Source organism: Lissotriton vulgaris, chromosome 2_1, assembly GCF_964263255.1.
Source record: "Lissotriton vulgaris chromosome 2_1, aLisVul1.2, whole genome shotgun sequence".
Classification (NCBI taxonomy): Eukaryota; Metazoa; Chordata; class Amphibia; order Caudata; family Salamandridae; genus Lissotriton; species Lissotriton vulgaris.
In genome coordinates this window covers 1,059,744,917-1,059,766,989 of record NC_141687.1, presented here as the reverse complement: position 1 = coordinate 1,059,766,989, position 22,073 = coordinate 1,059,744,917, and the positions used below count along the sequence as shown (strand labels likewise).

Genomic DNA, 22,073 nt, shown 5'->3' with positions numbered 1-22,073 from the left:
TGGTCAAGAGGGCTACGCCCTTTTATTAAGCATGAGCGGATTTTGCGGATTGGCAATCCGCGAATTTTGCGGATTTGCGGATTCGCAATCCGCAAAATCCGCGAATTCCCGCGAATTTGCGGATTTTTTTTTTTTTTGTGTTCGCCCGTGTTTCTGCCAGTTCGCGAGGGTTTTTACAATTTCGCAATTTGCGAACTTACCTGTCGGGTCGCAAGTTTTGCGAACTTGTTGTTTCTACGTGTCCAGCCTGTTTGGGACACTCTTCTTCATCACTGCCACTCTCTGTCACCACTGCCACTCTCTGACTACTCATGCCACCCTCTGGCCCACCCATGCCACCCTCTGTTTCATCACTACACCCTCTGGTTGTCCAGTGTACATTATTTTCGGCAAAGCAAAGCACACCTTCCCTGCCTCAAGTGACCTGAATTAATTTGGGGCTGATTAATGTGTCACAGAATATTTTTTTAGCTGGCACCTGCTTCCTTAGTGCGCCCTGATTAGTGATCTTTTGCACTTGCTAAGTGCTTTCATTGTTGCAAAATTAGTTACAACACCTGCCCTGCCCCAACTGACAATAATGAATTAGGGGCTGATTAATGGATTTTAACTTCCAGCCTGGCTCCTGCTTGTCTCCCTTAGCTGTAATTCAGGACCTTTGTGGCATATGTGTAACTATTCTGAGGTTCAGAGCAGGGTCACATAATAGTTTCAACTGGCAACTGAACTCTGGAGGGGCCCCTCAGGAAGCCCTACAGGAAATGGCTACTAATGATGTGCCTGAACTTTTGAACCTGGTAAGTAGTTACTTTCAGTTTTGCCAAGATCGTATTTCTGCAATTTCGCACTTATTCGCGGGGCGCGAACTCACGCTAACAGTGCGAGCAGCGCGAGCAAAATCCGCTGCTCGCGGATTTGCGGATTTTGCGGGAAATTCGCAAATCTCGCGGATTGCGGATTTCCCGAAAATCCGCAAAATCCGCGAGCGGAACGGATTTTCCGCCCACACCTACCTTTTATATGGCTGGCTCGAAGACGGATCCACAGGGGAGGTACTGCTTGAAGTGGGGCAGATTAGGGCGTATGACAGTGACCCTCGCCTGCTGTTATGGGCCTAACGTGGATGATCCGCACTACTTTACAGCTTTATGGGCCGCCATAGTGGAGACGGGGTCGCAACACATAATATGGGGGGGGGATTTTAATGTGGCCATCAACCCGGCTCTAGACAGATCATACCCGGCCCGCACCACTACACTAATGGGCGGGAGATCCTGCGTGCAATTGTGGAAGACAACCACCTCATGGATGCGTGGCGCTCGCATTGTGGGCCGAAGGGGGAGGGTACTCACTTCACTGCGCAGGCGAAATCTTGGGCTAGGTTTGACTACGTCTTTTTAACATCTCACCTTTATACCTCCCTGACACACGCAGCGCACCTCCCCAGGACATATTCTGATCATTCCCCGGTGCATGTTACATTGAAGGGGACTGAATTAGGCCCCCCTGTCACGGCATGGCGTATGCAACCTTCGATGCTCCTAGATATGGAGTTTCAGGAGGAGCTCAGAGAGGAATGTTTGGATTTCTTTAAACGCAATAAGGACTCGGTGCGGGATGTTGAAACCATATGGGATGCATTTAAAGTCACACTTCGAGGCTTCTGCATAGCTAAGGGCTCGGGGGTCCTCAAGAGCATCCTGAATAGGTTAAGGGCCCTGGAAACTGATTTAGGACGGGCGGAAGAGTCTCTCCGTGTACACCCGGACAGCAACACGCTGGCTGAGATAAGGGAAATGATATCGGAATATACAGATGAGGCTGCCCGAGAGGTGAAGTTCAGGCACAAGTATTGGGTGGCACGTAGGTATGGGGAGGGCGAGAGGCCTGGGAAGGCCCTGGCTACTACAGTTAGACTTATGCGCACGCCCACTGTTATCCTAGAATTAGAAACTGCTGAAGGGCTGCTACTTAGAGACACCACGCAGATATTAAATGAATTTGTTCAACATTATAGTACCCTTTACACCTCGGTGAGAGCAGAGAGACTTTCCCTAGATGACTACCTTGCTGATGTGTCGTTGGGGTGGTTGAGTGATTCCCAGAGGGCATTCTTAAGCGCCCCATTTGAGCTAGACGAGGTCAGAGAGGCCATCATGCACATGCAATCAGGTAAGGCCACGGGGTTGGATGGCATCCCCATTGAATTTTATAAAACTTATAGAGACTTCATGGCGCCAGTCCTGCAGGAGGTGTACGAAGATGCATTGGAGGTTGGTCACCTCCCCGCATCCATGAGGACTGCTCTCATTATCTCCCTTATTTAACCTGGGAAACCTGCTTCGCACTGCGATTCCTATAGGCCCTTATCGTTGCTGACATGTGATGTGAAGATCCTTGCTAAGCTCATCGCTATGCGCATTAGTCTCCTGTTACCGAACCTTATCCTTCCTGACCAGGCTGGGTTTGTCCCAGGCAGGGCGACGTCACACAACCTTCGTACCTTCTTCTCAGTGTATGACTCTGTTCACGAAGACTTGCCTATGGCAGCCATCTTCCTAGACGCCACTAAAGCGTTTGACTCGCTGGAGTGGGATTATGTCTTTAGTGTGCTAGGGCGCATGGGTTTTCCTGTTATTTTCATCTCATGGATCAGGCTGCTGTATACGCGCCCTACGGCCAGAGTACTCATTAACGGGCAGCTTTCACCAGAATTCCCTGTTTCCAGGGGGACTAGGCAGGGTTGCCCCCTTTCCCCCCTTCTATTTGCCATAGTCACGGAACCCCTCGCTGCTAAATTGCGTCAACAACATTGAGATAGTGCGTTGCGGTGCTCTCAAAGACAGATCCTCATTTCCATGTATGCAGATGACATCACGCTCTATGTTCGACACCCGGGCGACAATCTACACCCCATTCTCAGGGAATTTATTAGGTTTGGGGCCCTCTCTGGAGTGCAGATTAACTGGACTAAGTCCTGTATTTTTCCCCTCACTGCCTCTACGCGCAAATTCCCACTTGACTATCCGCTCACATGGTGCGAAGGGGATTTCAAATACCTGGGTATACACATTGAGAAAGATAGGGAGGCGCTCCTGCGGGCCAGTTATGGCACGGCGATGGATAAGATTAGTGGTAATGTCTCTCGGTGGATAACTCTTCCCCTCTCTATGGCAGGGAGGGCCTCACTTGTTAAGATGGTGGTGCTCCCTAAACTGCTGTATTTGTTACTAAATATACCCTTTCATCCAGGTGCATATTTTTTTAAGCTGCTTCGATCAGAAATGCTCAAACTGGTATGGGGGGGAAGACGCCCAGGCTTAAGTGGGAGGTGCTGACCAGGCCCTATTCACAGGGTGGGTTTGGGGTGCCAGATTTCGAGCTATACTACCGTGCAGCCCAGGCGCACTTTGCTTATTTCTAGGGTGCGACAACCTAGGTACATGCCTCAGCTGGCGGCCGAACACTGGCTAGCGCACCCCACACTGATAGAAGGAGCGATTTACTCACTAGTGGAGGGCAGAGATAAAACCCCAAACACGGTGTCCAGCATGGTCACGGCGTGGACACGGATTAGCGCGATGCTTGACCTGCGGCTGATATACGCCCCCCTCTTGCCCCTGACATACCACCCACAATTGCCACTGTTGCAGGAAGCCGGCTTTCAGAAATTATTGACGAAAATCCACGTGCACACTTGGGGTGATCTATACAGAAATGGCACTTTCCGCACCAAAGATCACCTCTATGAGGGGATACATTCGACGCCACTAGAGGTCTTTTACTATATGAGACTTCGACATGGGCTGCAGGCAATTACGCCGGATTTCCCACACGAGCCTCCTGTACTACTCCCCTTACAACACATACTCCAGTTTGAGAACCCCAACAAACTGGTGTCCACACTGTACAAGTCGGTCCGCGTCAATGTGGAATACACTGAGTTGCCTGCTAGGGAGAGGTGGAATCAGGAACTGACCGTGCCCCTTACTGATAAACAATGGACATTTTGCATGCAGCAGACTGAACGCATTTCCTCCAGCAGTAGGTACAGGGTCATTCATTACAAATTCATACATAGAATATATTATACACCGGCTCGTCTGCACAGATTCAAGCTGCGGGATAATGACACTTGTGACAGATGTGGGGCTCCCGGGGCTGATTTTCTGCACCTTGCGTGGGGCTGTGCACAGGTATACCACTACTGGGAGCAGGTGTTTCAGGCGCTCTCCAAAATGATAAACACAACGGTGGAGCCATCCCCAGTCTTGGCTCTGTTGGGTTATGTCGAACCACTTCAGGTGGCCCACCGCAAATATGTGGCAATGGCTCTGTTGCTGGCCAAGCGAAGAGTGGCTTGCAGGTGGGGGAGGGCGCCCAAATTTAAGGAGTGGATGAGAGACATGGTAAACTGTCCAGAACAACTGAATACATATGCAGAACTGTTGCCACCCTCCTCGAGGCCCATGGATATATGGGCCCCATTACAATGCTACTTGATAACGGACTCTCCGCTGGCTGATGTTGAGTGAGATGGAGTTGCTGAAATGTTAATTTGATGGAACCTGACCGGAGGGTGATGTAGAACTGTCACGGTGGCCTGAGATGATTCATGTGCCTTGATTGTGCACTTTACTCCATATATTACATGACTTCATAGCTTCCCCTTTCTGTCTCCGTCCCCATGTGAAATGTGAATGTCCATCTGCCACTCAACTGCCGTATATGGTTACCCCCTTCTGTGACTGGGTTATTGCACATGCTTAGGTTTTTTTCTTTACAACAAAATGTCAAAAGTGAGACGAATTGATTTGCTTCTAATATTTATGTACTGTCAATGAATTGATGAGCCATCTCTACAGACCTGCTTACATTGCTTCTTGATTGTCTCTGTTATTTTCTTTGTTGATTTGCAAAATAGCGGCCGGCCTCCGGGTTGTGGCAGAGCGCTGTGTACCCTTGACAGTACTCAATAAACGTCTTGCACCAAAAAAAAAAAAAAAAATAGATGGATAGAGTGAGGGTGATAGATAGATAGATAGAGTGAGGGCAATAGATAGATGAAGGATGAAGACACAGGCACAGCTGAAGGCAGAGACAGGCATAGCTGGGGACAATCAGGTCTATATGGACAGGCAGATATGAAGGCACAGAGAGGGTTGAAGGCAGAGGCAGGACTGGGGGGCACGCAGGCAGGCAGGGCTGGGGCAAGCTGGTCGACTTGGACAGGCAGATCTGTTTGAACGGGCAGGGCAGGGCTGTAGGCGGACGATGAAGGACTGGCTCGGAAATGGTTTAACAGTGAGGGGTCTCTGCGGGTTAATGAGCTGACATCATGATTAAAGCTGACCATTTGTAATGTGTCTGGATCCCTGTTCACAGCCCTGAAAAAGTTTAATTGCTAATGACGCCTGCCCCTGACTCCCACCCCTGCCCTCTCACGGGAGAGAGAGAGCAAAGAGCGAGGCAAGAGGGTGGAGAGGGAGAGTGAGGGAAGAATAAAGGGGCGAGACATGATTGGGAAGTGGCGACGAGCAGGAGGAAAGAAAGAAAGTGGAGCGGCGACGGGAGAAGAGTGTAGGAGGGTAAAATCGAGGAGCGTGGGGCAGGGAAGGAAAGAAAATGACAAATGGAAAACAGATGAGAAACCGAGCCAGGTAGGATGGGAGGGGAGACGACGGCGTGGCAGTCTCCGAGACCAAAACGGGGAGAAAGATTGAGATAGGGAGAGTAAGAGGCAGAAGGTGTACAGGCAGGAAGAGCAAAGAGACCGGATGACAGAGAGAAGGGGAAAGAAAGAGTGGGTGAGAGGCGGTTAGACAAAGAGGTGCAAAAGGAAGGTGTGAAGGGGCAAAGAGGGAGACAGAAAACAGAAATATACGAGAGCGTTGGGTAAAACGAGAAGGAGGCAAATACAACAAGCGATGCATGCTCTGTGCTGGGGGAGGGCCATTAAAGGAAGGGAGCAGAGAGGAGCTTGTGAGAACTCGCGGCAGAGATCAAAGGATGGGTTGGAGGGACATTGGCGAGCGAGCATATGGGGGGTGAGGGGGTGTGCAGCCTGGTGAGCTGAATGCGTGTGGCAGCAGAGGCGGAGCGCGGCGCATGCGCACTAAGTGTCTGGTGGCAAATGGAAGCTGTGCACAATGCGCGTGGTTGTGCACACATGCACTGTACCTGATCTGCACTTTTGAAAGCCCTTACTTTAATCTCGCCAAAGCATCCCTAACGGTATGGCTTCAGCGAGACCTAAAAAAGAATTGTGATCCTGAGGGTAATGAGTGCAAGAGCAATTAGTAGGGGTGTGTAAAATCGGGGGCGCTAAGCACACATGCTATGAAAATAACAGACGCATGCTTACAGGGGCGTAGTAGAGTAGGGTGACCGGACTGTCCCGGTTTTTGGATAAGTGTCCCAGTGTCCAGACACTTTCCCCCAAATTAAAAAAAAATCCAGATTTTTGTGTAATGCCCAGGTGAAGCAGAGAAATGTTCCTTTTTTGTTTAATGCCTGATTGAGCATACCATTGGAGCCCTTGCAGAAGAAGTTATGTTGTGACATCACTTCGGTGAGCGTTGTTGCGCGAAGGGAAATCCATTAAAGAAAGACTTTTTCTCTCAGGATTTCCCTTCTCTTTCTATAAAGGTTAGCCACCAGTGTGACCCTGCTCGGCCCTTTAAAGAGAGAGCGCTATGAATGTGTGCGTGCATGAGTGTGTATATATATATACACACACACACACACATTTACAAGTCTAATGAATATAGGCACATATTTACCAGGGTAAGCAAAAACCATGACCGGCCACCTATAGAAGTAAGACTAAACGCTTTATTCCTACTTTTATTTGTGGCCTGTCCCATTTTTTGGTCCTCAAAATCTGGTCTCCCTAAACTAGAACTACATTTTTTTGGGGGGGGCAATGTGTCCTTATAGAATATAACAGGTGCACATGCAATGTGCCTCAGTACCTTCCAGTGGAATTTGAGATATATAAAACTGCAAAAAACAAAGCCTAAGTGTTGAAATGATGTACTGGACGCAATTCTGAGAAATCCTTTAATGGACTGAGGAGCACAGAAGGGCACGACCACCTTACCAGTGTCCAACATTCAACTGCACCTAGAAGCGGCTACTGTTTTGAACCCATACAATCCAGGAACGCCTGCAACCAAACATTCCTGGTAACTAAGCAACACAACCCTTCCACCCCCTTAACAAAACAATAATGAAATACAAAGCGGAAAAAACAAGAAAAATAAATTAGAAATAATAATAAATCCATACTACTATTATAAAAAGAGAACTGTGTCTTTGAGCCAGGTAAACTCGAAAAGTACACCACCAATCGCAACACCCAATACAGCGTTGGAAAGGGGGGGTCCAGTAGATGGACATAGGCTATAAAAAAATAAAAATAAACGTTATTTAATAAATAAACAATACAAAAAAAGTAGTCCCTAAGAAGTAGAGCCGGCCGTGTGTGCTAACAACGTGCGTGCTGACATCATCGGAGGACAGGAAGGCGAGGAGGAGCGGACAACAGCGCGGGGAGGAGCGGACAACTTAGCCAGACTTGAGGGAATGAGGTACGTGAACCGCGGGTAAGAGCGGTGAAGTAAGGCGGACTGGCGCGGAATGGAGGACAACAGCGCATGGAGGAGCGGAGAACGTAGCAAGACTGCAGCGCCATGAGGTATGTGAAACGCGGCGAGGAGCGGTGAAGTACGCGGGGAGGAGCAGTAAGAGAGGCGGAATGGAGCGGGATAGCGGACTGCAGCGGGGCGTGTAGACTGGCTTGGTGTAGTGGGTGGCGGTGAAGTGAGGCGGACTGGAGCGCGATAGCAAAATAAATGATAGGTTTTAAAACGGCTTTCACATTTGGTGCAGACATTTAAGTGAGAGTAGTGGGGGGCGGTGAAGTGAGGCGGACTGGAGCGGGGGCCAGGGTTTGTGCGACTGGGAGCAAGCGCTGAGGTAAGGTGCACGCAAGCCTGAAAAGCTGGCCCAGCCCCCTTCTGCCCCGGGCAACGCTGGGGCGGGCTGCTAGTGGAAACATAAATATACAGTGAACAAATAAAAGAATACAATGTAAAACATTACTAGTTGTTCACAACATAATCTTTTTACCAACCAGGAGTTTTCCTCTCCCTAAGCAATCTTTGTTTTAAGCTCAGGTCATCATAAAAAACTGTCCAGGTGTCCTCCTGATTTGAAGACTGAAGGTTAACCTCTTCCTCCCCCAAAAACATAGGTTTCCTCACATTTTCACTGGAAGTTGAGTCCCCAAGAAGGGGTGGAGAATTACCTTCAGGAATACAACTAGATTCATTAACTGCATCATCATCCATCAAATCAAAAGTATCATGAAACTATTAGTATCCTTCACACAACCGTGTCTCCCTTTGGCCACCCTTTTAAGATTCCAAGCGTCTCCATTCCTGATTATAACATAATTCTGCAAGACTTCTACCACCTCTTCCGCATAAAAAAAAACGCTCTCATCTTTACTAACAAAACAGGGTTTTTTAAACTGAACCCAATCTCCTACCTCAATTTGAGTGGATTTCGTGCCATAATTAAAATCAAAGTATCCTTTGCTCCTGTCATGAATGCGTTCCATTCTGTTCCATGCATCATCCATGGACCATTGTTCTACACCAGATGAACACATCCAACCCGGATTAAACTTGTATCTCGGTTTACGGCCACGCATTAGCACAAAGGGGGGTAATCCAGTGGCCTCTGTACATGTTACTCAGTAGGCCCAAACCATCATGCCAACTTGAGTGACCCAATAGTCACATCCACTCATAGCTAATTGAATTATACCCTTCAAAACATGATTAAACCTTTCCACCATTCCGTTCCCACTAGGATTGTACAAGGACATGGTTCTATGCTTAGTGCCCAATCTCACAAAGTAAGTTCTAGCTTTGTTTGGCATGAACTGGACTCCGTTATCACTTATCAAAGATGCAGGATTACCTTCAGACGTGAACACTTCATCCAAAAGTTCTAAAACTGCTTCAGTATCATCCCTGTCTACCACCTTAACAGGCCAACGAGAAAACAAACCCATTAGTACAATTACATACTTTTGCGAACCACAAAACTGATCACGTACAGGTCCCATGATATCCATCATCACAGTTTCCCATGGCTCCTTTGAAATAATCTTGTCATACATCGGAGGTCTTAAATTTCTCAAGGATTTATCTGCCTTACAACATGCACTGCTCTCACTTACCGCTCTCTCAGCCTCTATGTCCAGACCAGGCCACCAGAATAAGCTCTTCAAAACAGATTTTATTCTGGTGATTCCAGAATGCCCCCCTTCATGGCATAATTCAACAATCGTTGAACGTAAGCTTTTGCGGAGGAATAATTTTCTCTCAACTTAACAAAAAAACATAGTTCATGGTGAGCTCCGATCTTACTTTATGATCGTATCTCAAGGTACAAACCTTCCCCCACATGAAGGATTTAAAATGGTCCAAACCCCAAGCACATGCTAATGCCTCCTTTTCTATGATGGGATACTTTTCCTCACAGGGAGATAAGGATCTGGAGGCGTATGCAATAATATGTTCCTTACCCTTCTCATCCACCTGGGACAAAACGGCTCACAAGCCCTTGTTGCTTGCATCTGTAGTGACAATGCTATTAGCCTCAGGGTCAAAACTACTTAAGGTGGTTGCAGTCGCAATTGCTGTTTTTATAGTTTTAAAGTCCTATTCACACTCTGAAGACCACTCAAATTAGATTTTTTTTAAAGAAATTGATGAATATTGTAGCATTTATCAGCAAAATTCTGAATATATTTTGCGCAAAACTCTGCCATACCCAAGAAGGACCTATTGTCGTTCTTGTTTGTGGGTGTGGACGCATTCTCAATAGCTGTTACAATAGAGGGTTTAGGTCTGACTCCATTCTTATCAATCACATGTCCCAAAAATGTAACCCTCTTACTCGCAAAACTAGATTTAGAGTGTTCGATGGTGAGACCCTACTTTTCCAGAATCCTTAAACTTTGAGAAGCCCAGACTCATGTTCTGATTTACTTTTTCCAAAAATCTAAATATCGCCCTGAAAAAACGTAACACCTTCTTCTTTATTGAATAACTGAAACATGAGGTGCTGAAAAACAGCTGCAGTCGATGCTAAGCCAAAAGGAATGCGACTAAATTGATAGCAGCCTAAAGGTGTGATAAAATATGTAAGTTTTTTAGATTCTGGCGCTAATGTGATCTGGTGGTAAGCTGATGAAAGGTCAATAGTGAAAAACCACTTTGCTTCCTTCAAACAACTCACAATTTCATTAATCCTAGGTAGAGGAACCCTGTATACAATGATATTATTGTTTAAATGGCGTAAGTCCACACTAAGGGGCACATTATGATGGCGGACAGAAGTGCGACCGCAACCCTGGAGTACGCAGAAAAAGCAGTTTCTGTGTCCGCCTGCCACGGTCACTCTGTCCGCCATATCAGGATAGGAAAGAGTGTCAAAATTCCGTCCACAACGGAAGAGCACGCACCACGCCCAACTACACCCGACCACGCGGCGGACGTAACCAATCCAGAGACTCCGCCGTACGGACTGACGTCTACGACCGTCCCCCGAATCAAGATGGCGGAAAATACACATAAAACCGCTGCGGAAAAACAACCTGCCTGAACACTGCGGATTCCGCACAGCGAAGATACCATACATAGCAGAGATACCCACCACAAGCTGCTCGCCGTCATGGACCCAGCACTACACGCTTACCCGATACTCTTCGCGATCCACCACGTCCAAGTCTTGGCCCACTATCGACGACGACGCAGGTACGCTACAAACCATTCACTGTCTGGAGGGGAGTACCTGCAAGGGTTGTGACGTTGGGAGGGGGAGTGTCATGTTTCACAACCCACTGATGTGAAGCAAATACAAATACTCAACTGTAGCACACAAGCAGGAATGACTACGACAAACCACCACACATGATTGACTTGCTTTATTACACATAATCGGGGTATAATCACAGTGTATGCTTGAGCATGGGCATTGTGGGCACCACAGCAGGTATATCAGAGGCAGCACATGAGAGGGGCCAAGTACATCAACAGTCATTTTCAATGAACAGGTACATCAGAGGCAGCACATGAGAGGGGCTAAGTGCATCAACAGTCCATTGCACTGAACAGGTACATCAGAGGCAGCACATGAGAGGGGCTAAGTGCATCAACAGTCCATGGCATCCAACAGGTACATCAGAGGCAGCACATGAGAGGGCAGAATGCAGTATCAGAACAGCAACAGGGCAGTGTTCATAACAGAGCAGGTACATCAGAGGCAGCACATGAGGTCAGACAGCAGTATCAGAACAGCAACAGGGCATTGTGGCCAACAGACCAGGGACATCAGAGGCAGCACATGAGAGGGGCTAAGTGCATCAACAGTCCATTGCACTGAACAGGTACATCAGAGGCAGCACATGAGAGGGGCTAAGTGCATCAACAGTCCATTTTACTGAACAGGTACATCAGAGGCAGCACATGAGAGGGGCTAAGTGCATCAACAGTCCATGGCATCCAACAGGTACATTAGAGGCCGCACAAGTACATGGTGCAAGGTACCCCTCACAAGGACAAGGACAATGCCAAAGTCTTTTACATGGACACTATACACACCAACTCCAAATAGATGTGAGTGAAGGTAAACACACCGCACATCACGGAGCACTGCCTGAAGTACCTGCCCCTGAGACACTGGAAGCACCAGAAACTGGAGTGTGAGACACAGCCACAGCCCTAGTGACTGACACATGAGCCGCAGACCCAGACACACTGCCAGCACCAGAACCAGGAGTGTGGCACACAGCCACAGATGTAGGGACTGACACATGAGCCATAGACCCAGGCACACTGCCAGCACCAGACATAGGAGTGTGCCACACAGCCACAGCTCTAGTGACTGACACATGAGCCATCGACCCAGACAGACTGCCAGCACCAGAACCAGGAGTGTGACACACAGCCACAGCTCTAGTGACTGACACATGAGCCATAGACCCAGACAGACTGCCAGCACCAGACATAGGAGTGTGCGACACAGCCACAGCTCTAGTGACTGACACATGTGCCATAGACCCAGACACACTGCCAGCACCAGAACCAGGAGTGTGACACTCAGCCACAGCTCTAGTGACTGACACATGTGCCATAGACCCAGACACACTGCCAGCACCAGAAACAGGAGAGGGCACAACTGAGACAGTGCCATAACATGATGCATGACAGCAGACAACAGACACAGTGCCACTATCTGACAACTGAGAATGAACCTCTGATGCGCCACTGAGAACACCGGATTGATGAGCCACAGGGCTGTATGGGCCAGGTGGCAGGGTGGCTCTGGGAGCTGGGGATAGCTGGACTTGAGCTGTGTGGTCATGTGTCAATGGTGTGTGTCTACGTTTCTTTGGGATATGTGAGGGCACCCTGGACATGACAGGACTGGCAAGTGGTGCGGACTCCAATGAAACATCACCCACCAAAGGTGGAGCGTCTGCTGCTGGGGCTCTGCTCTCTGGGGACGTGCTGGACCCTGCTTGTCGTTTGCTGTGTGCCTGCCGCCTGGACTCAGCATCATGTGTAATGGGGGATGCAACAACAGGTGACTCCTTCCTCAGCTTCTGACGGGCCAGGATGGGAGTGGAGGTATGGGGGTACTCCGCTGCGGAGACATCTGTTTTCCGTTTCTTCAACAACATCAGCCTCAGTGCAGCCAGGGGTGATGTATGCCTGTCCTTGATTGCTCCAGTGTCTTCGTGAGAAGCCCTGTCCCCTGGATGTGCCTTATCTGTAGGAGGAGTGTTGTCTCTGTACTTCCCCTGTTCCCTGGACGGTGCCCTGTTCTTGGCAGCAGACTTGTCGTCTGTGGTGTACCTGTCTCCAGAACACACCTTCTCCCTGTGTGTGTCCCTGCCCTTGGGAGTGGCCCCTTCCTTCGTAGTGTCCCTGTCCTTGGGTGTGGCCCCTACCTTGGGAGTGTCCCTGCTCTTTTGCTGTGCCTTTGTCTTTGGACTGTCCTTGTGCCTGCCCTTGGGAGTGGCCCCTTCCTTAGTACACTCCCTGCCCTTGGGTGTGGCCCCTACCTTAGTAGTGTCCCTGTCCTTGGGAGTGTCCCTGCTCTTTTGCTGTGCCTTTGTCTTTGGACTGTCCTTGTCCCTGCCCTTGGGAGTGGCCCCTTCCTTAGTACTGTCCCTGCCCTTGGGAGTGGCCCCTTCCTTAGTAGTGTCCCTGTCCTTGGGAGTGTCCCTGCTCTTTTGCTGTGCCTTTGTCTTTGGACTGTCCTTGTCCCTGCCCTTGGGAGTGGCCCCTTCCTTAGTACTGTCCCTGTCCTTGGGAGTGTCCCTGCTCTTCAGAGGTGTCTTCGTCTTTGGACTGACCTTATCCAAGGGAGTGTCCATGGACTTGTGAGTATCACTTGCCTTGGGAGTACCTTTTGTGTGGGATGCCTGTATAGCATGTGAATGCATTTCCCCCACCACCACTTGTGGATCCTGTGTGTGAACTCCAGTGTATGTGACGTTGTCTTTGTGAACAGATTTTGCTGACCTAGGGGATGGTGTCTGTGCCCTCCATGCCCTGACGTGCTGTCTGCGGCTCCTTCTAGTGCAATAACCTGTATTAGAGTCCTGGTCCGAATATTCACTCCCCCCTGAGACATCCAGTGGTGTAGATGTGGGAACAGAAGTAGCACCCTGTCTATGCGACTGTACAATGGCAGACGACACACTGCTTGCCAATGACTGAACTGTCCTGTGTAGACCAGCAACATCGCCATGCATCCCTTCCATGAATGCCACCACCTGCCCTAACTTCCTATCGTGGTCTTTGAAAGCATTGATCATATTGGTCTGACCCACATACAGCTATCGCAGCAGATCAACTGCCTCATCACAAAGTGTATTCTGGGTCACCGGGGCAGGGGCAGCGGTGCCTGCACCGAAGGCCACTCTGCTCCCCCTACTTCTGCGTGCACGAGCAGTACTTGGTACAGGTGGCGGCAGTGTGGGCCCTGTGTGCTGTGTCCCGACCGAAGGTGTTGATTGCCCACTCCCAGTCTGTGACAACAGTGCTGACTCACCGACACTGTCGGAAGATGAGGACAATGGTGTCTCGACATGCGAGTCCTCAGGGACGGTCCTGTCCCCCTCTCCGGGGCTGCCCTCTTCTGCGTCAGTCTGCGTGTGCGTGAAGTCAGATCCGGATGCATTGCCACCACTTATCTCCGCGGTCTGTGGCTGAGTGCCCTCTGCCAAAGCTGAAATGCACAGAAAAGAGGTGTAAGTCATGGCCACACTCACGTACAGAAGGACATGAAATCCCTAATTCCATTGGTGGCAGAACACATCTATCCATCATCCTGCACACGGCCCACCCCTACCAGTCATCCTCACATGATTTTACCGGTAATGGCCGTGAAACACGTACAGCATGCGGACAGAGCAGGAGCATGTAGTTATGCACACATGTCTTCCCATGGGGCCACAGACCTCTACGGCATGTGGTTCAACACTCAACTACTAAGCAAGTGGCGTGTCAACATGCCGGACCTGGATGTCAAATTACACTCCGCCAATGGCACCAACATGCCATTGCTGCAATACATACGCACCACGGAAGTCACTACTGTGTCTGAGCACCAATACATGCATTGCACTCCCAAGTAACATACACAGACAGTCTGCTTACCGCTAGTTTGCTGTTGATCCACACTCAGCCGGTCGGACAGGTCAGGATGCGTCACAGCAATGATACGGTGCATGAGAGGGGTCATGGAGCGTCGGGCCAGCAGTGGCGTTCTTGGAATCATCCCCAGTGTCATCTGCGCTACATTCTTGCTCAGCCTGGAAACGTCGTCCAAGCGTTTGTAACAGTGTGTGTGTCGTCTATTGCACACCCCCACTGCCCGTACATCACGTGCTATGCTCCTCCACACGGCCTTGCGAAGGTGCAGCTTCACCTACCATGATGGGAGACAAGAGGATAACATTAGTGGACAGTATAACATGCACATACTACGTAGATAGACGTATCTACATCCAGCCATGCCCAGCACAACACATGTTAAGGTCCCACAGAACACCGGCAGCCTGACAGAAGACAGGAGCCACTCACCACCTCAGGGCCAACGACATGTACACCACTGCACTTACCACCTGTCCGGGTGCACCGTACAGCTTTTCGTAGTGGCTGAGCACACCGCCCACGAGAACATCTAGTTCCGCGGCGGTGAAGGGACGAGACCGCATCTCTCGCACTCTCTGCATGGCAAGGTCCTGGACTGTGGCACTACAGCAGCAGTCGGTGTCAGCTCAGCAGCAGTAGGTCGAGGTGATGGTCCCAGGCAGCAGTCGGTGGTCAGCTCAGCAGCAGGAGGTCGAGGTGATGGTCACAGGCAGCAGTCGGTGGTCGGCTCAGCAGCAGGAGGTCGAGGTGATGATCACAGGCAGCAGTCGGTGGTCGGCTCAGCAGCAGGAGGTCGAGGTGATGGTCACAGGCAGCAGTCGGTGGTCAGCTCAGCAGCAGGAGGTCGAGGTGATGGTCACAGGCAGCAGTCGGTGGTCAGCTCAGCAGCAGGAGGTCGAGGTGATGGTCACAGGCAGCAGTCGGTGGTCAGCTCAGCAGCAGGAGGTCAAGGTTATGGTCACAGGCAGCACTGGTTCACAGCGTAGAATTTGTGCTTCTGGAAATCACACATATATAGGGGCCTGAGCCCATGTCAGTGGCATACATCGGCAGCAATTGGTCACCCCTGGATGCGTGTTTGTAAAGGGGCCAATGACTGGCCCTGGTGTTGCGGTGCACTGCTTCCGCTACCTTCGATTGGGCATACGCGGCCCGCGTTCCCTCTTCCCATTGGCTGCATGTGCACGGACCATCACGGTCACACGACGGCAACCGCATGTGCAAGCTTCCGGGACGGATGCTTCTTTTGCAACAATGTTCAATCACTGGCGCCAACATGGCGGTGCACGTATTCCGCGGGGGAGGTGCAGGCCAACACATCCTTCAGATGATGTCAATGGACATGGCAGTTCATGACCCCCCCTTACAGTAACATTGCATCATCCACCGTACACCGGCCGGCCAAGCCCGGCCCAGAACCGCCGTGCCAGGCCCCGTCCACAACCGCCGGTCCCGGACCGCCGTGCCAGGCCCGGTCCAGGGCCGCGGTGTCAAGCATGTCACCCACGGCCTGCACAGCCCCGTCCACAACCGCCGGTCCTGGACCGCCGTGCCAGACCCGGTCCAGGACTGCAGTGCCAAGCATATCACCCACGGCCTGCACAGCCCCGTCCACAACCGCCGGTCCTGGACCGCCATGCCAGGCCCGGTCCAGGACCAACGTGCCGGCCATGGCAACCACCGCCGTGCCAGGCGAGTTAACACCCGTCGGTGGGTGACATGCCTGGCACGGCGGTCCTGGACCGGCGGTTGTGGACAGGGCTGTGCAGCCCGTGGGTGACATGCTTGGCACGACAGTCCTGGACCGGGACTGGCACGGCGGACCGGGCTGGGCCGGCCGGTGTATGGTGGATGATGCAATGGGACTGTAAGGGGGGTCATGAACTGCCATGTCCATTTACATCATCTGAAAGATGTGTTGGCCTGCACCTCCCCCGCCGAATACGTGCTCCCCAATGGTGGCGCCAGTGATTGAACATTGTTGCAAAAGGAGCATCTGTCCTGGAAGCTTGCACATGCGGTTGCCGATGTCTGACCGTGACGGCCCGTGCACATGCAGACAATGGGAAGAGGGAACGCGGCCTGCGTATGCCCATTCGAAAATAGCGGAAGCAGTGCACCGCCATGGCAGCGCCAATGATTGTATATATTCAGACTCTGCACCGTGGTGTGTAGTCTGCAGTTGCGTCATGAGGGTTGTGAGCATGATAGCGGTCCTTCATATGTCATGCTCTATTTCATGTGTGTTCATACTATGCCCATCGGTGTGCACACAATGTGCAACACATGTGCATGTCGCCGTGTTGACGTCGGGTATTTCCATACAGACGTTTCTACTTCATCACATCTACACAGTACATCACGGCTGTCTACCCACATTGTGCATCTGTTGTCAGTGTATGGTTAATGTGTGGTAATAACAATGGTGGGGGTACACATGCATTCCGTGTATGTGTGTAGCCTTTAGTGTCACCATGCATGTAATGTCCGTATGCTCACCATTTTTGGTGTTGTCATTGGTGCATGATGACATGGTGTGGGTGTATCATTATCGTTTATGTGCTTGCACGTGCATGTGTGTCTGTTATGATGCTTCTACACATGTGGGTCATGACAAATGTCTTGTTGGCAGTCATGTTGGCATTAGACTAAGTTGCATTGCACATGTTGACACACATCATGTTGTTAGTGGCTGCACATTGTTCATACAGCACTCCGTGTTGTTGTGACAATCAGAGATGTCACACATATGACAATTGACTACAACAATTTTGAAGTTGGTAGAGTTGGATGACATGTGATTGAGTTGCTATGCCATGCTTTTTTTGTGAATTGACTTCCATTTCATCTACTCCCACACAGGAGGGCTCCAAATGTCCATCGCCCATACACTGTGCTGGAGGATATGGTCGACGAGGAGGTGATCAGGAAATTCCGGCTGGATCGACGTCGATTGATGGAGCTTGTAGACCAATTGTCTCCTCACCTGCAGCCACGAAGAACCTATCCAGGATCCATTACACCAACAGCAAATGGTGATGGCGGCACTACACTTCTTTGCAACTGGCACCTTTCAGTACACAGTTGGACATGCCGGGGGGATGTCACAGTCCATGTTCAACATGGTACTTCGGGATGTTCTAAAAGCCATGATGCTGTACAAGGATGACTACATCCATTTTCCACGGGCGGCAGAGTTGGCAGCAGTCAAAGCAGACTTCTATGCACTGGGCCAGATACCACAAATAGTGGGTTCCATTGATGGCACACATATCGCTCTCATTCCACCACGGGCCCGTGAGCAGGTGTATAGGAATCGGAAGCACTTCCATTCCCTCAACGTGCAGGTGGTGTGCCTGGCCGACAACATCATATCCCATGTGTGTGCAAGATTTCCAGGCTCTGCACATGACTCCCACATCATGCGGAGCAGCATTGTCCCCCAACTGATGGCAAATCTGCGTCCAGAACGTCCGTGGCTTGTTGGTGAGTATGCTGTGGGGACAGTTGTGATATCTGTGTGGCATGGGGTCCCCACCAATTCTGGTTGTGATATTTCTGTCTCTCATCCCCCTACATAGGCGACTCGGCGTACCCAAACAGGCCTTGGCTGCTGAGTCCCATACGTAATCCAACTACAGCGGGTGAAATGCGATACAATGATATCCATGGAAGGACACGTAGAGTGTTTGAACGTACCTTTGGACTGCTGAAGTATAGGTTTCGGTGCCTGGATAAGACCGGAGGGGCCCTGCCTTACTCACCAGGCAAAGTATGCAGGATCGTGATTGCCTGTTGCATGCTCCACAACCTGGCCTTGCGCAATAACATTGAACTGCTCTTGGACCCTGAAGACCAACAAGTTCCTCGGCCTCCCATCCCGCCCATGTCGACTGATGAGGATAGTGGTGAGGAGGAAGGTGTGGACCAGAGGTGCCAGCTCATTGATCGCTACTTCCCTTGAATGTGAGTGACTACCTCTTGTGCCGGTTGACAATGCCTTATGAATGTTTGCTGGTGTTGTGTGGATGTGGTGTGCATCAGCTGGGTGTTGTGCTATGTGATGTTTGCATGTGTGTGTGTTTATTTCTTTACACATGCAAGTCTACATGATGTGTGTCCTCTCATCCAATTATTTAGTGATGAGTGTGGTTTGTGTAATGTTGCACTGCAGTGTGTTGTGATAGGTGTGATTCAGTTTGCTGACGTGTATTTGCTGTCTCTGATTTATCCTAGGTCACTCCCACAGCGGCATGATTATGTACGACTTGGATCCTTGCACCTGGTAACGTATGTTTCTGAGACAATCATGTGAATAAACATGGAGGCAACACATCATTGAGTGTGTAAGTGCTATTTATTTACAGGTTGTGCATTGGTGCTGGTGAATATTTACAGGTAAGTGTGGGGTGGGGGAGTGTGAGTTGAAGGTAATGGCAGATGAAATGTCCGTGCTGACACCACATTGGGTGATGTCTGGCTAGTCCAGCAGACCTGTGCCAATGATTGGCTATGTGGGACAGGATAGTTGGCAGGGTGAATGGCTGGCACAGGCAGTTTCAGAGTCATTGTCGGCCCCTCTTGGAGCGTGTGGACGGAGCATCCCCACTGCTCTCGCCCACTTCCAGCCTCGGACGGCCCATCCGTCTTGGAGACGGAACGGAGTCAGCTTGTGGGGCAGGTTGCTCAGGGGCGACATCAGTCGCCAGGGGCACAGGTGGCGGTGGCTGTGGTGTTGCTGCCCGTGGTGTCTGGACACTTGGTTGAGGGGGGTGGGGGTGTTGCGGGCTATCCATTCCCTCCACATTGTTGTCTGCTGGCCCATGATGTCCACTATTTGGGCATGGCGGCTGTCAAGGCTCGCAACATGTTTGTGTTGTCCACTGAGTCCTAGTGGGCACGATCTGCCTGTTCCTGGCCACGCTCGTAGGAAGCTTGGACCCTGGCTAGGCCTTCCAGTGACTCGGCAACAGGATGGGGTGGGTGTCCTTCACCAGCCCGACGGTGTGTGGAACTCCTGCTTGGCTGATGTGGCCTCGGCACACTCCTGTCACGCCCACTCTCCCTGCTTGGCTGTGATGTCGATGGCCCTGCGTCGCGCTGTGGGTTAGGCAGGGTGGCACAGGCAGTAGGTGGTGGTGGTGGTGGCTCTGCAGCTCACTGTGGCCGGTGTTGCAGGAGTTACACAGGCGATGGTTGTCGGGCATGGGATTTCCTGTGAGCCAGATGGCCCTGGCTGACTGCTTGGGTCGGCTCCATCCTCCGCACCGGAGCTGGCTGTGGCATCGCCCCCAGAGAGTCCTGGAAGTGTGTGAGGCGAGTCTTGCGGCCGGTTGCTGGTTTCACCAGTCAGATTACGATCACCTGAGGGACAAGATTGTGCTGATCAGTACTGTGGACATTACATGTTTATTTCGCAATGATAACATTTCACTGTCCTGTCGCACACACCCCACCCACCTCTCGACACACACCAACACCACCGCCCTCCCTGTGGACATGGGGGCCTGTTGGGAGTTGTAGTAGTGACCTCTCACACACCCCACCCACCACCTCCGCCCTCCATGTGGACATGGGGGCCTGTTGGGAGTTGTAGTAGTGACCTCTCACACACCCCACACACCACCACTGCCCTCCCTGTGGACATGGGGGCCTGTTGGGAGTTGTAGTAGTGACCCCTCACACACCCTACACACCACCACCGCCCTCCCTGTGGACATGGGTGCCTGTTGGGAGTTGTAGTAGTGTCCTCCCACCCACCGCCACCGCCCTCCCTGTGGACAAGGGGGCTTGTTGGGAGTTGTAGTAGTGAACTCTCACACACACCACCACCGCCCTCCCTGTGGACATGGGGGCCTGTTGGGAGTTGTAGTAGTGACCTCTCACACACCCCACACACCACCACCACCCTCCCTGTGGACATGGGGGCCTGTTGGGAGTTGTAGTAGTGACCTCTCACACACCCCACACACCACCACTGCCCTCCCTGTGGACATGGGGGCCTGTTGGGAGTTGTAGTAGTGACCTCTCACACACCCCACACACCACCACCGCCCTCCCTGTGGACATGGGGGCCTGTTGGGAGTTGTAGTAGCGACCTCTCACACACCCCACACACCACCACCGCCCTCCCTGTGGACATGGGGGCCTGTTGGGAGTTGTAGTAGTGTCCTCCCACCCACCACCACTGCCCTCCCTGTGGACATGGGGGCCTGTTGGGAGTTGTAGTAGTGACCTCTCACACACGCCACACACCACCACCGCCCTCCCTGTGGACATGGGGGCCTGTTGGGAGTTGTAGTAGTGTCCTCCCACCCACCACCACTGCCCTCCCTGTGGACATGGGGGTCTCTTGGGAGTCATTTACATTTTGGTGAGTATGTGGACCACATGCATGGGTTGGGGCCTGGGAGATGTGTCTTCAGAGTTGTGTGAGGCAGACCATGTCGTTGTGCTGGTGGTGCTTGGTTTGTACTTACCAGCCTCTTCTCCGTCCTCAATTCCTTCCAGGCTCTCTGGGTGCAGTATGCCCAACACCTTTTCCTCCCAATCAGTGTAGGGTATGGGCTACGCGGGTGTGCCGCCGGCAGTGTGCTGTGCTCGTAGATGGTTTTTGGCACGGATCCCTTTGACACGCGTTTTCAGGTCATGCCACCGCCTCTGTATCTCGTGCTTTGTCCTTGGCATGGACCCTGACGCATTCACCCTACTTACGATCCTGTCCCACATATGATTTTTGTGAGCCACAGTGGTCTGCTGGACTAGTGCCCCGAATATGTGGGGTTCAACACGGATGATTTCATCTACCATTACCTTCAACTCGGTCTCCGTGAATTTTGGGTTTTTCTTGGGTGCCATGGTGTTTGGTGCTCAGGGTGTGGGTTGAGTGAGTTGGGAGGTGCAGGTGTGTGGTGTGTAGGAATGGTGTGGTGGGTGTTAGTGTGGTGGGTGTGTTTGGGTGGTGGTTGTATGTCTTCAATTGGTGTGTGCTGTCGGTCGTCTTGGGCCTCTTGCTAGCAGCTATGCTGTGATGCAAAGGATTGTGGTAGTGGGTGGGAGTCATTTTATAGTCTGTGTCGTGGTCGTGTCCCAATGGTTGTTGGCAGTCAGGTGCTAGGTGGGTGTGTTGACTAGTGTGCATTGGTAGGTACTTGGGGGGGGGGTGTCATTGTGGCTTGTGATTGGTGTTGGTGTTTCAGGTGGGTGGTAGTCCTGTTTCGTGTGTTTGCTATTTCCTTCCGCGACACTTTTTGTCATTGGTTTGACGGTAGGGATGTTGTTCGTGTTAGCCTTCCACTGAGATGCACCGTTTCTCATTGCATTGTT

General features: G+C 51.2%; 1 protein-coding gene across 1 annotated transcript; it reads right to left on the bottom strand.

The window, feature by feature from the left end:
- Window positions 1-8,761: 8,761 nt before the first annotated feature.
- LOC147731590 (uncharacterized) lies at window positions 8,762-13,906 on the bottom strand. Its single transcript, XM_086954218.1, has 2 exons — window positions 13,148-13,906; window positions 8,762-9,055 (listed from the first exon to the last, which is right to left on the bottom strand). Exons 1-2 carry the CDS (start codon window positions 13,904-13,906, stop codon window positions 8,762-8,764), a joined length of 1,053 nt encoding a protein of 350 aa, XP_086810344.1.
- Between the last annotated feature and the right edge of the window lie 8,167 nt (window positions 13,907-22,073).

What these genes read in the sequence shown, in the direction of transcription:
- LOC147731590 (XM_086954218.1), bottom strand. Translation starts at nt 13,906, where the DNA reads ATGATCAATGCTTTCAAAGACCACGATAGGAAGTTAGGGCAGGTGGTG. An exon ending in AGGACAGGGACACTACTAAG is followed by an intron (nt 9,056 to 13,147) that starts GTAGGGGCCACA and finishes TGGCCTGTTAAG; the next exon opens with GTGGTAGACAGGGATGATAC.